The sequence below is a fragment of the Stegostoma tigrinum genome, chromosome 9, assembly GCF_030684315.1.
Source record: "Stegostoma tigrinum isolate sSteTig4 chromosome 9, sSteTig4.hap1, whole genome shotgun sequence".
Lineage (NCBI taxonomy): Eukaryota > Metazoa > Chordata > Chondrichthyes > Orectolobiformes > Stegostomatidae > Stegostoma > Stegostoma tigrinum.
This window is the reverse complement of record NC_081362.1, coordinates 71,599,659-71,614,081: the sequence shown is the minus strand read 5'-3', so window position 1 is coordinate 71,614,081 and position 14,423 is coordinate 71,599,659. Positions and strand designations below refer to the sequence as shown.

At 39.9% G+C, this 14,423-nt stretch overlaps 1 protein-coding gene across 2 annotated transcripts in view; it reads right to left on the bottom strand.

Annotated features, from left to right (window-relative positions):
- lrpprc (leucine-rich pentatricopeptide repeat containing) overlaps positions 1-14,423 on the bottom strand; it is a 133,094-nt gene that overhangs the window by 93,598 nt on the left and 25,073 nt on the right. For both annotated transcript variants that reach the window (XM_048535921.2, XM_048535922.2), the window contains exons 7-11: positions 12,277-12,403; positions 10,201-10,345; positions 8,874-9,031; positions 5,754-5,859; positions 2,148-2,255 (exon numbers count right to left, since the gene is read on the bottom strand). In XM_048535921.2, the coding sequence (XP_048391878.1) occupies positions 2,148-2,255; positions 5,754-5,859; positions 8,874-9,031; positions 10,201-10,345; positions 12,277-12,403 (644 nt within the window). The remainder of the gene's footprint in view (positions 1-2,147; positions 2,256-5,753; positions 5,860-8,873; positions 9,032-10,200; positions 10,346-12,276; positions 12,404-14,423) is intronic.

Here is a 14,423-nt window from a genome sequence, read left to right as displayed (position 1 = left end):
GCAATTCGAAGTAGTGAATTCTACAGTTTCAGGGCCCTTTTCGACAGAAATAGTTTCTCATCTGTTTTACATCTGCTACCCCTCTTATTAAAACTATAACTTCTTGTTCTCAATTATCTCACACGAGGACACATTCTTTTATATGCCTACTTCATCAAACCCCTTTAGCATCTTACATACTCGATGGAACGTCTTCTCATTCTGCTAAACTCCAGACAGCACAGGCCCAAACTGTTCAATCTCTCTTCAGAGACAAGCCCCTTAATGTCTGGAGTCAAAGAAATGAACTTCTTCGAAAATGCCCCCAATGCAACTACATCTCTCAAGTAAAGGGGACAAAATTGTACGCAATAGTCCAGGTGAAGGGATGTTAAACATGACATCCCATTCACAAAATTCCAATCACCGTGCCTGATTACATTCAACTTATCCAAGTTTCTGCGCCTTTAATAACAGCTTTCTGACATTTTCTCTTTGACAAATAGAGTCATACAGTATGGAAACAGACCCTTTGGCCCAACTCAACCATGCCAACCAGGAATCTTAAATTAATCTCGTCACATTTGGCAGCATTTGGCCTATATCCCTCTAAACCCTTCTATTCATTATACACACCAGATGCCTTTTAAATGATTGCACCAGCCTCCACCACTTCCTCTGGCACCTCATTCCATACATTCGCCATCCTCAGTGAAAAAGTAATCCCTTAGGTCCCTTTTAAATGTTTCCCCTCTCAGCTTAAACCTATGCCCTCTAGTTTTAGATTTCCCTAGCCTGGGGAAAAGATCTTGACTATTCACCCTATCAATGCCCACCATGATTTTATAAATCTCCATAACATCACCCCTCAACCTCCGAAACTCCAGAGGACATTTCCCCAGCTTATTCAGCCTTTTCCTATAGCTCGAGCCATCCAACCCTGGCAACATCCTTGCAAATCTTTTCAGAACCCTTTCAAGTTTAACAACATCTGTTAAACTAACTGGTCTGTAGATCTTAATTTTCTTCCTCCTTCCCCTTTTGTATAAAGGAGTTACATTTTTTACCCTCCAAATCTTATGGAACCTGATGAAATAGGGGGAGTTATGGAAAATTAAAACTAATATTTGAACTACATCATGAGCTACTTCTTGCAGACCTCAGCATGAAGTCCATCAACATTTGGGCACTTGACAGCCTGCAGATTCAATAATTTACTTGGTTCTCTGGTGGCTGCCGTTTGAGTTATCCCACTGACACTTGATTCACCTTCTCATTTCCAAGGATGGAAGTCAAACAATGTATTCTTCATTGCTGATTTGGAGAGACACTGCTGTAGGAAATGGTCATGAAGATCTAGGAACATGTGCCCCTCAGTGCCTCTTACACCACAAGTATCACAGTCTATATCTGGGTAATTTAATTCCTTCATTCTAACTACTCTATTATGCCAATATTTCTCTGCAACTTTGCTACAGATTTGTTCCTCTACATCCTTTCCATGAATTAGCAGTCTGCACCAAGCAATGTAACTGCGCATTCACATGAATTTTGGGTTGTGGCGCAGTCCAGAAGGAACGGAGAAAACGGTCGGTTTACAGAGTTTGATCACAGACCAACCAGGAGTTCATTGAATAGGTTTAAGGGGGTAAATGGTCTACCATCGTTGCTATAATTTGACATTTGAGAAAATACAATGCATCAATATATACCAAACCTCAATGACACTTTTCCAGTAAACTAACAAAACGCAGATTGGAAATGCCCGAGTTCAGAAATGAGAATTATGTAAGAGCAATCCAGTCAAAAAAAAGTCATTAATTATAGTTATTGTTGAAGAGCCATATCCCAAAAAGAATGAATCAGAATCCTTCAAAAATACAATTTACTCACAAGACAAATGCAGACACAAATTAGATATAGGGGCTCCTCAGAGAATTGGAATGGGCTGAGGATCCATGATTGGATTTAAAATTAACATTGCATAGATTTTAAAATACTTCTGCAAAATTGTATTTGACATGACAAATCAAGTTTCCTTTGTTCATGATTATGCTGAAATTCTCTTATCTAACATATACTGCTCACTTATCTCATTCATAAGTCATATAACAAATGTTTTGTCTTATTGAAAATAGTCAGTAAACAAGGATTCAAATATCACCAACCTGATGTGTTTTTTTCTTTCTGATACTGGGCTAGCAAAGGCCAAAAATAATGGGGCCGAACAGATAAACCTTTCTTCTGCATGACTGTCATGAGTTCAATTGACATTTCTAGAAATAAAAGGAAAACTTTATCATCACATAAACTAAACACAAACATGTAGAATAAAAAAAAGGCTGTGTAGTTCCCATGGGTTTTGACAACAAAATACAAACGAAACCCCAAATACTATTGTGTGTGTACAGTTCTGGTCTCTCTTTTACAGGTGGGATGTTGTTAAACTTGAGACTGTGCAGAAAAAATTTACAAGGATGTGCCAGAGCCAGGGAGTTTGAGTTATAGGGAGAAACTCTGGAGCACAGGCTAAGGGGTGATCTCGTAGAGGTTTACAAAATCTTAAGGGGCATGTATAGGGTGAATAGCCAAGGTCTTTTTTGCTTGGGTACGGGAACCCAAAACTAGACGGCCTATATTTAAAGGCAAAAGAAAAGATTTAAATAGGACCTGAGGGGTAACTTTTTCCACAGAGGGTGGTGTGTGTATTGAACAAGATGCCAGATGAACAGGTGGATGCAGGGATAATAACAATAGTAAAAGACATCTGGGTAGGTACCTGAATAGGAAGGGTTTAGAGGAATATGAACGTAGAACAATAGAGCGTAGAACAGGCCCTTCGGGCCTCGATGTTGCGCCAATCTGTGAACTAATCTAAGCCTCTCCCCCTTCACTATCCCATCATTATCCACATGCTTATCCAAGAAACAAATACGGACCAAATGCTATCAAATCGGACTAGGTTAGATTGGGATGTCAAGTCAGCGTGGACAAGTTGGACAAAAGGTTTGTTTCCACGCTGTACGATTCTAAGTGCGACACATAATTTATTTTCCTTGTATTAACTTCAATTTTATTTGCAGGAATATGAACAAATGACCTGTATATTATTTGATACACTGTCTTTTTGAACTTTTCTTCGTTAATTCACTTAAAAACAATACATAAGAATGCCTTTGAAAATGATAATTCTGCCAGCAATAAAATATTTTCTTTTCCCTTCCATGAATTTAGGACGTAATTTTGATTTTATTTATTTTTAATTCACTGATTGGAATTATTGCTCGGTCAGTATTTCTCGCCAATCCCCAGTTGCCCTTGAGGTGGTAGTGAGCTGTCTTCTTGACCACTGCACCCCATCTGCTGTAGATTAGACCCATGATGCTATTAGAGTGCAAGTCTGATCCAGCAACACTAAAGAAAGTGTTAAATTTCCAAGTCAAGATGGCTTGGAGGGGTATTTGCACGTGGTGCTGTTCCCACATACCTACTGCCTTCAAAATTGCAGTGGTCGTGTTTGGAAGGTACAGGCTAAGGAGTTTGCCAAATTTCTACAACGCATCTTGTGAATAGCACATATTGCTGCTAATGAGCATTGGTGGTAGAGTGACTGAATGTTTATGGACGCAATGTAAATCAAGTGGCCTGCTTTGTCTTGGAGAATATGAAGTTTCTCAAGTCTTGTTGGAGCTGCCATTATCCAGGCAAGTGGAGAGAATTCCATCACACTGCTGACTTGTGTTGTAGATATTGGACAGGCTTTGGGGAGTCAGGAAGTGAATTACTCACTGCAACAGTTTCAATCTCTGTCCTGTTCTAGCACTCACTGTATTTATACAGCAAAGTCAGTTCAGCTTCTGATCAATGATAGCTCCCAGGATGTTGATAATGGATATTCAGTAATGGTAACACCATCGAATGGGGCGGCACAGTGGTTAACACTGTTACCTTGCAACATCAGGGACCTGCATTCAATTCCACCCTCAGGCAACTGTCTGTGGGAGTTTGCACATTCTCCCAGTGTCTGCATGGGTTTCTGCTGGGTGCTTAGGTTTCCTCCCTCAGTCCAAAGATGTACAAGTTAGAAGGATTGGCCATGCTAAATTGCCCATTGTGTTCAGGGATGTGCACATCAGGTGCATTAGCTATCGGAAATGCAGGGTTACAGGGATAGGAGAATGGGATGGGTGTGGGTGGGATGCTCTTCAGAGGGTTGGTATGGGCTTGTTGGCTGAATGGCCTGTTTCCACACTGTAGGGATTCTAAAATGAATATCAATGCATAGTGATTAGACAGTCTCTTGTTGGAGATCGTCATATCTTGGCATTTATATGGCTTGAATGTTGCTTGCCACTTTTCAGCACAAACTTAGGTAATGTTCAGGCCTTGTTGCATTTGAAGGGTGTTAAGTTGTCAGTCAGTAATTTGGACACGAACTGCTTCCGTATCTGAGGAGTTGCGAATGACACTAGAGATTGCGCAACTATTGCTGAATGTCCCCAATTCTAACCTTATGATGGAGAGAAAATCATTGACGAAGCAGCCGAGTATGTTTGGGCTTAGGACACCACCCTGAATAACTCCTGCATTGATGTCCTGGAGCTAAACGACTTAACCTTCATCAACCACAACCATCTTCGAATGTGCAATGTATAATTCCAACCACTAGAGAGTTGCATCTTGACCCCTGTACCCCCAACCACCCATTCCCAATGACTTTGTTTGGGGTCCTAAAAACCAAACTCAGTCAAACGCAGTCTTGATGTCAAGGGCTGTCATTCTCACCTAAGCTCTGGAATTGAACTCTTTTGTCCATTTGAATGAAAGATGTAACAAGGTCAGTAGTTACATGGCCCTGGCAGAACCCAAAACTGGGTGACAGAGCGCAAATTGTTGCTAAGCAGGTGCTGCTTGATAGCACTGTTGATGACACCTTCCATCACTTTACTGATGAACAAGAGTAGACAGATGGGGTAGTAATTGGCCAGGTTGGATTTGTTCTGATTTTTGTATACAAGACCTGGGCAATTTTCCACATCGCTGCACTACGTCCTCAATACTGCTGCCCGAGTGTAGTCCGCAGCTTTTGCAGTATCAAGCCTCCAACATTTTTTTTTGATGCCACATGGAGTGAATCAAATTGACTGAAGACTGGCAAATGTGATGCTGTGGACTTCTGGAGAAAGCAGTGGTGGATCATCCACTTGGTACTTCTGGCTGAAGATTATTGCGACTGCTTTGGCCTCGTCAAACCTTTATCACCCGAGTTTCTGGATTAATAGTCTAATGATAATAGTACGAGGACACAGCCTCCTCTCAACAAGAGGAAGAATGGTTCAACTTACCACAGTTACTAATGCTGCTTGGGTTGCATTGACACAATCGCACAAAATCTGCATTTAAAATGACTCAATTGACAACTTGTGCTCATCAGTCCACTAACCTAGGTATTTAAAATGCATACTTTTCTGTTCAGTTACACCAAACACAAAGCTAAGTTGTGTGGAGTTAAAATAAATGCTATTACTTTTGCGTAAGGAAGTCCTGCAGTTTGCTGGATGAAGGGAAGCCATCTATGGAAAAGAAATTCTTGTCCAAATGACTTAAATCTTTCTCATAGGTCAAATACATTTGTGCAGCCAGTCCTGGTGCTTTCTTTTGCACAAATTGAATTTGTGGAAATAAAGTTCAAATTTCAGTTCAATAATTTGTTTTTGTATAAGTAATTATTAATAAATGCCCCTCAACATTCAATTTTCACATATAATACAAACCAGATTTTTTGGCATCCAGTGCACAGTAAACAGCAAAGTGAAAAGGAGTTGAATGTAAACTGGCCTCCATTAGTCGCTCACAGAAGTGACAAAGCTTGTCTATTGTCTAGAATTGAATGGAAAAATATTAGTAAATTTCTTCCTAAAAGAAAACAGCTATGCATACTAATAGAATTAAAGTTGTTCCCAGGATTTCACCCCAACTTCTCAACATTTAACTGTAAAAAGCACCCAGAACAATCTGCACTCTTGTCAATTTGAATTTCTACAGTACACACTTTAACTAGGAAACCATCTCAAGTTACTTCACACAGCAGTAAACATTATGCAGTAGAATAGCAAGGAGAAAGAGCAAAGAAAGATTTGGCTGGAAGCAAGGTTTTATGAAGGCTTTTAAACTTGCATACTAAGATTCACAAAGCATATTCTTGCTGAGTTATTATACAGCAGTGTTCCTTCTAAGCCAAACATTTACATGGTTATAGAACACACCCTATGGTATGCACTTAAATATTACAGTAAGGCATTTCCTAGCAGTTAAATGAGACAGGCTGTTACCCAAGCCTCTGAACAAAGAATTTCTAACTCCATGACAGGGAACCATGTTTTCTTTGTTCATGATATATCAACATTGATGGCTACACCAGCATTTATTGCCCCTCCTTATTGTCTTTGAGAGGTTGTGATGAACAGCTTCCTCAAGGCATTGTAGTGTTTAGGGTATAAATACACAGACAGTGCAGTTAGCGAGTTCCAGGAGTCTGACCAAAAAATAATCAAGGAATGCCAATTTAATTGTACAACAGAATGGTGTGCGGCTTGCAATGGAACTTGCTGGTAGGGATCCAATAGATCTTGGCCATCTAGTTTTAGAGGTCATGCGCGTGGAAGGTGCTGTCCAAGAGGAGCTTTGGGAAGTTGTTGGGTGCATATCACTGATGGTACACACTGCTGCCACTGTACCTCCATGGTGAAAGGAGTGCATGTTTAAGTTGGTCAACAGGGTGCCACTCAAGTGGGCTGCTTTGTGGTGTTGAGCATTTTATGTGTTGTTGGATGTTAGTGAGTCCCACACTGCAAGCAAATGAATGTGTTTCATCACAGCCTTCTCTTATGCGTTGGATATGATGGACACAAGGGAGTTATTTGCTGCATAATTCCAAGTTTCAGGCCTGCTCTTGTAGCCACAATATTTAAGTGGATAATCCAGTTTAGCTTCTGGTCCATGGTTACTTATACTAGTAGTGGGAGATCCAGTGGTTGTAATAGCATTTAACATTAAAGGGAGGCGATCAGATTCTCTCATACCTGAAACAAAGTCAGTCATTGCCTAGCACTTTGATTGTGTGGTGCAGATGTTTCATAAAATCTTGAGATTTGAGTCTTGCTACACATGGATGCAGACTGAATCAGCACCTGAGAATCATAGAAGCTCGACAATATGGCAGCAGGCCATTTGACCCATTTAGTCCACACCAACCCTCAGAACAGCATCCCACCTTAACCCAACACACCCGCACTGCATAACTGTGGACCCTACGGGCAATTTAGCACGGCTAATCCGCTTAATCTGCGCATCTTTGGACCGTGGGATGAAACAGGAGCACTGAAAGAAAACCCACGCAGACACAGGGACAACTTGCAAACTCCACATAGACAATCACCAATGGCTAGAATTGAACAGATCCCTGGTGCTGTGAGACAGCAGTGTTAACCAGTAAGCTACCATGCCATTGTTGCAAACGATGCTGAACACTGTGCAATCATCAGTGAACATCCCCACTTATGATTTTGTGATGGAGGGCAGGTCATTGAGAAAGGATGATGGCAGGTCTTACTGTATACCCTAAGAAACCCCTACAAACGATCTTCTAGTACTGAGATGATTGACCTCCAGCATGCACAAAAATTTCCATCATGCTAAGAATGAATTCAACCAGTCAAAATTTCCCATACCCCAAAACCTCCCATCCCTCTCCAACCAAGTACAATTTTTTTTCAGAGACACTTGGTCTAATGCTGCCTTGATGAAGGCTGTCATAACGACAGGAGCAGAGTGCCCACGTACAGAATGCAAACCAAGTATCAATGAGTTGACGAGTGCAGTATCAAATGCCCTCAGCCTTTTGATGACGACATACGAAGTGAATCCAACTGATTGAAGGCTGGCATTTGTGATACTGAGGGCCTCAGCGGGTGGCAAAAATGGACCATCCTCTCAGCATTTCTGGCCAAAGAGGAATGCAAATGCTGTAGTTTAGTCTTAGGCACAGTTACACTGTGCTGCCCTATCATGACATTGGGGATATTTTAAATTTTAATCATAACTGGACGTAGCAGCACTTCAGAGTTCAAGTCTGATCCATTGGTTGGGGAAACATTTCACTCAGTCTACCATTTATTTGTTTTGCATGCAAACAGTCCTGAGTCATTGCTTCACCAGGTTAACATTTCATTTTTAGGTAAAGCTGGCTTGCCTCCCTGCTCTCTTCAGTGAACTGGGATTGACCTTTCTGCTTTATGACAGTGCTGGAGTGGGATATTCTGAGCCATGAACTTAAAAATTATAGTTGAATACAATTCTGCTGCTACAGGCGATAAACAGCACCTCATGGTTACAAGTTTTTAGTTGCTGTGTCTGTTCAAAATGTAACCCATATAGCATACTCATTATGCATTTTAACAATGGAGGATATCAACAATGTGAAGTGGCAATTTAATCAGATGGCGTGAAAAGCCAAAGTTAATTCATGTCACTTCCTGGAACCTGAAGCTACATCAGTACTTGTAGAATAGAACTTCAACCTACTGTGAAGTTACAGTGGCAGATGGAAAATAACATTGTGTTGTTGTAAAGATGCAAGGGAACAGTTTAAAAGATTATATTAAGGCAGCCACAGAGGAAAATGGGCTGCATGCTGCAAAAAACATTGTTTGGATTTTTTTTGCCACTTGAGCAAAATACTGATTGTAAATGGTTACAATGGCAGCATTATAAAGTGAGCCGAGTTGCATACTGGCATTAGTTACTAATATTGTCATCATCAAGTTTTTTGCATATAAGAGTTGTGGTTAGACACCTGATTATAATGGTTCTATTATCAATTTGCTTTGTCTTACCGTGTCTCGATTAATACAGTGCCGGATGAAAAAGTTACCAAGATCTAATGCATCGCCATTTTGGTTCTCAGACTGCAATGTGGGAAAAGTTTTCAACACCTGGAAAGCAGTTTCTTCCAAACCTTGTGTAATCAAGCTCAAACATAGATTCATTGCATCTGTAACAAATCAGAAAATAAACCAAATTGTGACAATTATTCAACTACAACCAAAGGACTCGAATTTCATCGTTGGCATACAGATGAAAAGTCAACTCAGCTACTGTTTTCTACTTTATTGTGCATGATACAAGTATTGCCATCCACAACCTGATTCATAAACATTACTTGAACCTGACAACAAAAAAAGCTACCTGAAAATAATGTGCCCAATGATAGGATTCCTCAGAATTTCTCTTAAACAATTTTTAAAACAGACCAATAACAACAACAAAAATAGTCAAAATGTCACAATTTATTTTCTGAACCCTGTATAAGATGTAAAATGTGGACAATCTCAAAGCAAAGAGAGAAACTGCCAATTTATTCCAAATTAAGAGCTATGTTTGTAAAATTCACTTGCAAGGGTGGCACAGTGGCTCAGTGGTGAGCACTGCTGCCTAACAGTGCCACGGACCTGGGTTTGATTCCAGCCTCAGGAGACTGCTTATATGGATTTTGCACATTGCTCCCGAGTCTGTGTGAGTTGCCTTCCGGATCAGCCAGTTTCCACCCACAATCCAAAAATGTGCAGGTTAGATGCACTGGCCATGCTGAAATTGCCCATTGTGTCCAGGGATTTCATTAGATATTAAGCAAATAATTCCGTGATTCTAATTTTTTTAAAATCATGAAGCAGAGCAACCAAACATTATCAATGTACCAAAAGAACAGTTACTGTCCTTTTAAAATGCAAACAGAAACATCACTCTCTAAACAACATTGGTATATTTTGACCATTTGCAGCTGCTCATTGCATCGTTCTCTAAATACTTAGAATGTTAAATCGCAAGATTACAACTCCTCAGAGTACTTAAATAACAGAGCTTCTAATTTAGCAATTAATTCTTAGGTACAGGAGAAAGAGATTTTTGATCGAATACTCATTTAGACTTGCCCAATGGTTACATTCTTACTAGCTTCTGCTCATTTGCCATGGCTTATGGCAATAAAACAATGACCTGGATGAGACAGTACTTTTCATCCATATAAACAGAAAGAAAATCAGTTCTGACTTTTCAGGCTTTTTTATTCCCAGTTTGAATATTTTCTATGTTGTCTTAAAATGAATAAGGTTTGAGAAATCATAACTGAACACCATATATATGCGCAACTAGAGTAGAACTCGCCTGGTACGTATCCCCTGTCATGTCTCATCCGCTCCACAATATCCTGAACATATTGTGGATAGCCAGACTTGGCCAGGCTGAAGATGATTTGCATCAAGTCCCTGTCCATCAGGCTGGCATCTGTCTTTTCAACTTTCTCCAGCGTCTATCAACAAGGAAAAGATTAGGCACACAAAAATAGACTTTAGATTCAAATCCCACAAATATCTTAGGGCTGTGCTAAGACAATTTTTTTTTGCTTTCAACACCTTTTAATCTCTTTCCTGCTTCCAAACTTGTCAAAATCTATTCTTTTAAGCTTTACCCTACCAATTGCTAATCACGTACTTTCCAAATATACAATTTATGGAATTTAAATTCAGTAAATAAGTTTGGAGATTGATATATCTATTTTCCACGGCTTTTACAAATCTATATTTTGTAAGCCGAATTTAAGGGCTTTTTTTTTAAAAATAGAAAGTGAATTCAAAAATGAACAGAAGTACTGAATTCAAAAAGTCTAAACCCCAAGGTTTTACAGAAGATTTGTAGCTTGGGTTGTGGATGTTGTGGTTGGTTGGCTTGCCGAGCTGGTTCGTTGTTCTGTGGACTTTTCATTACCCTGCTGGGTAATATCATCAGTGCAGCCTCTGCTTAAGTGCCGGTGTTTTCCCGCCTGGTATTTAAACTTTGGAGTCCGTTGAGCTGGATTACCTCACTTCTGGTTTTCCTTCGCAGTGGAGTGCATATGGGGTCGAGTTCTATGTGTTTGTTTATGACTTTCTTCGTGGAGTACCAGGCTTCTAGGAACTCCCGTGCTTGTCTCTGCTTTGCTTGTCCTAGGACTTGGTATTGTCCCAATCAAATTGGTGGTTCTCCTTATCTATGTGGATAGAGATGAGTGAGTATTGGCCATGTCTTTTTGTAGCTGAACCAGCTCGGCAAGCCAACCAACCTCAACATCCACAACCCAAGCTACAAATCTACTGTAAAACCTTAGGGTTTAGACTTTTCAAATTCAGTATTTCTGTTCATTTTTGAATTCACTTTCTTATTCAAAAAAAAGCCCTTAAATTCAGCTTACAAAATATAGATTTGTAAAAGCCATGGAAAATAGATATATCAATCTCGAAACTTATTTATTCATTTAAATTCCATAAATTGTATATTTGGAAAGTACGTGATTACCAATCGGCTACAAAAAGACATGGTCAATATTCACTCATCTCTATTCACATGGATTGGAGAACCACCAATTTGATTGGGGCAACACCAAGATCCTAGGACAAAGCAGATGCAGGCATGGGAGTTCCTAGAAACCTGGTACTCCACGAAGAAAGCCATCAACAAATACACAGAACTTGACCCCATATGCACTCCACTGAGAAGGAAAACCAGAAGTGAGGTGATCCAGCTCAACGGATTCCAAAGTTTAAATAACAGGCGGGAAACAGACCAACGCTTCACCGGAGGCTGAACTGATGTTATTACCCAGCAGGGTAATGAAAGGTCCACAAAACAACTAACCAGCTCAGCAAGCCAACCAACCACACGTCTGAACCCTTTTACTTCCTCCTACCTTTGTGCAAGTCAAACTAATTTTCATTGCACTCATTTGTTAACCTGATCTTCCACTCAACAAGGAGAGAGGAAAAAAGCACACCATTAATAATGGCATTAAGCGGTATGCAAACTAGATATTTTGCACCATATCACAAGCCAAATGGCAACTTAAGGCTTTCGTGGAAATGCATAAAGAAATAAAAGACTCGGTGACAGAAGTTACAAGTTTTTGCATTGCTGTAAATAAATTCTAGCATGTTCACACTCAAGACCCCAATAGTGGCAAATATCTATATTGTTGGTTTTCATTATTTTGAACCAGCGACAACTCAAAATTATGGCCTTTTGACAAATGATCAAACAGTAAAAATAAGTTTGAACAGTTGCACAAAATGAAACTTTAGTCTATTCACATCATTTCAGGATTTTTGCATAAAATTATATTTACCTATCCTTCAGAATTTAACGTTTCTACATAAATTCTACTACAATTAAGTTGAACTCAGACAAAAGCAAATAATGCCCAGTTTTTACCTGTTTCACTTTCTCAATATCTCCCTTTTCAGCATATGCATTCATCAGTGCAACATAGGTATCCGGACCAGGCTCAATTCCGGCACCACTCATCACAGTTAGAATACCCTCTGCATTTTCCACGTCACTGAAATGGAAGTTAATGAATTAAAAGCACAACAGATTAAAAAACAGAACCTACAAATAATACAGACTTAAGACCATAAGATGTAGAAGCAGTAGTAGGCCATTCAGCCCATTGAAATTGCTCTACCATTCTGCAAGATTGTGGCTTTATCCTTAATTCCCTTTTCTTATAATCTTCTCATGACCCTTGATTCCCTTAATGATTAAAAATCCTACTAAACTATACTTACTGACGCAGCCTCAATCAACACTCTGTGGTAAAGAATTCAGGGTACACAGCCCTCAGAGGAAATTAAGTGCGCAACCCCTTATTCTGAGATCTACCGGCAGCGTTCATGAAGAAGTTGCTCAACTCAGTTTAAACTGAATAATGGAAGCATCCAATAGTCAATATTGTATTCATTCAGAATACACAAAAAGCATCTGATGAAGCATTAATGCACTGGCATGTTTTATACTGTTCAAGTGTTTGTCTTCCAGAAACATCTCATAGCACTCAAAATACCACAAATCAGTTTGAAATGCAGACACTGTTGTTATGTAGCTAACAGTTTTAGCCACATTGCACATAAGAACCAATCAATTAGAGCTTATCATAGTTAACAGAAGGAAGAATGTTGATAAAGAAAATAACACCCAGTACATACTATTTTTCATTGAGTGGAATCATAAACATCCACTTGAATCATTGCAACATGCACATTTTCAATGTCACAATACAACAATGCAGCCTCTCATCAGCACTGCAGTGTAGAATCAAACTAAATTTAGAAGTAAAATTTAAAAATGGGGATTAAACCTTGAAGTTTTTGCTTCAAAAACAAGGTGGTTCTCAAGAGAATGAAAAGACATGCTAAAGGGCTTTTCTTGCAGGCTACGAGATAATCATGAAATAGTACCAAGCTGTGGTCAAATGCCCGATAGATCACTTAAATATCCCATGCAAAATGGTCACATTCAAGTTATTGACTAAATACAGAAGGATCGAGCAAAAGATCAATTTAAGATGCTTGCCAGCTCCCCCTCAAAGTGCAATGGGGGCAAAAATGAAATTGTACAAATGTAAATTTCGGGCAAGAATTTACATAATCCATTTTCAGGCTATGGACGAAATTTACGAGTTAGATCTGACTCCAGTACTTGCATAAAGATACTCGTGAAGTCGTATTAAAATAACACATATTAAAAAAAGTTGATACATGATGCAAATCAAACTAAACTTGGGATAAAATTATGAAGTAAATTTACTGAAAGAGAGATGGGCAAAGGAGACAGGTCTAGCCTAATTAGTCATATTAAAATACAAGGAAACATTAACAGACTGTAGAGCCCTGAGGTTCACAACAGAGTCACACAGTCTACAGCCGTACAGCGTGGAAACAGACCCTTTGAACCAACTCATCCATGCTGACCACATATCCTAAATAAATCTAGTCCCACTTGCCAACATTTGGCCCATATCCCTTCAAACCCTTCCCTTCATATGCCATCCAGATGCCTTTTAAATATTCTATTCTAATCATACTGGCCTCCAACACTTCGCCGGCAGCTCATTCCATGCACAGATCACCCTCTGTATGCAGAAATTGCCCCATAGGTCCCTTTTAAACCTTTCTCCTCTCAACTTAAACCTACGCTCTCTAGTTTTGAACTCTACTACCCTAGGGAAAAGACCTTGGCTATTTACCCAAATCCAATCCCCTCTTGATTTTATAAACCTCCAAGAACACCCCACTGTCTCAGACTCCCCAGGGAAAACAGTCCCATACTATTCAGCCTCTCGCTATAGCTCAAACCCCCTACACCCAACAACATCCGTGTAATGGGCAGCACGGTGGCTCAGCGGTTAGCACTGCAGCCTCACAGCGCCAGGGACCTGGGTTCGATTCCAGCCTCAGGCGACTGTGTGTGTGGAGTTTGCATATTCTCCCAGTGTCTGCGTGGGTTTCCTCCGGGCGCTCTGGTTTCCTCCCACAGTCCAAAGATGTGCAGGGTAGGTGGATTGGCCATGTAATCTTGCC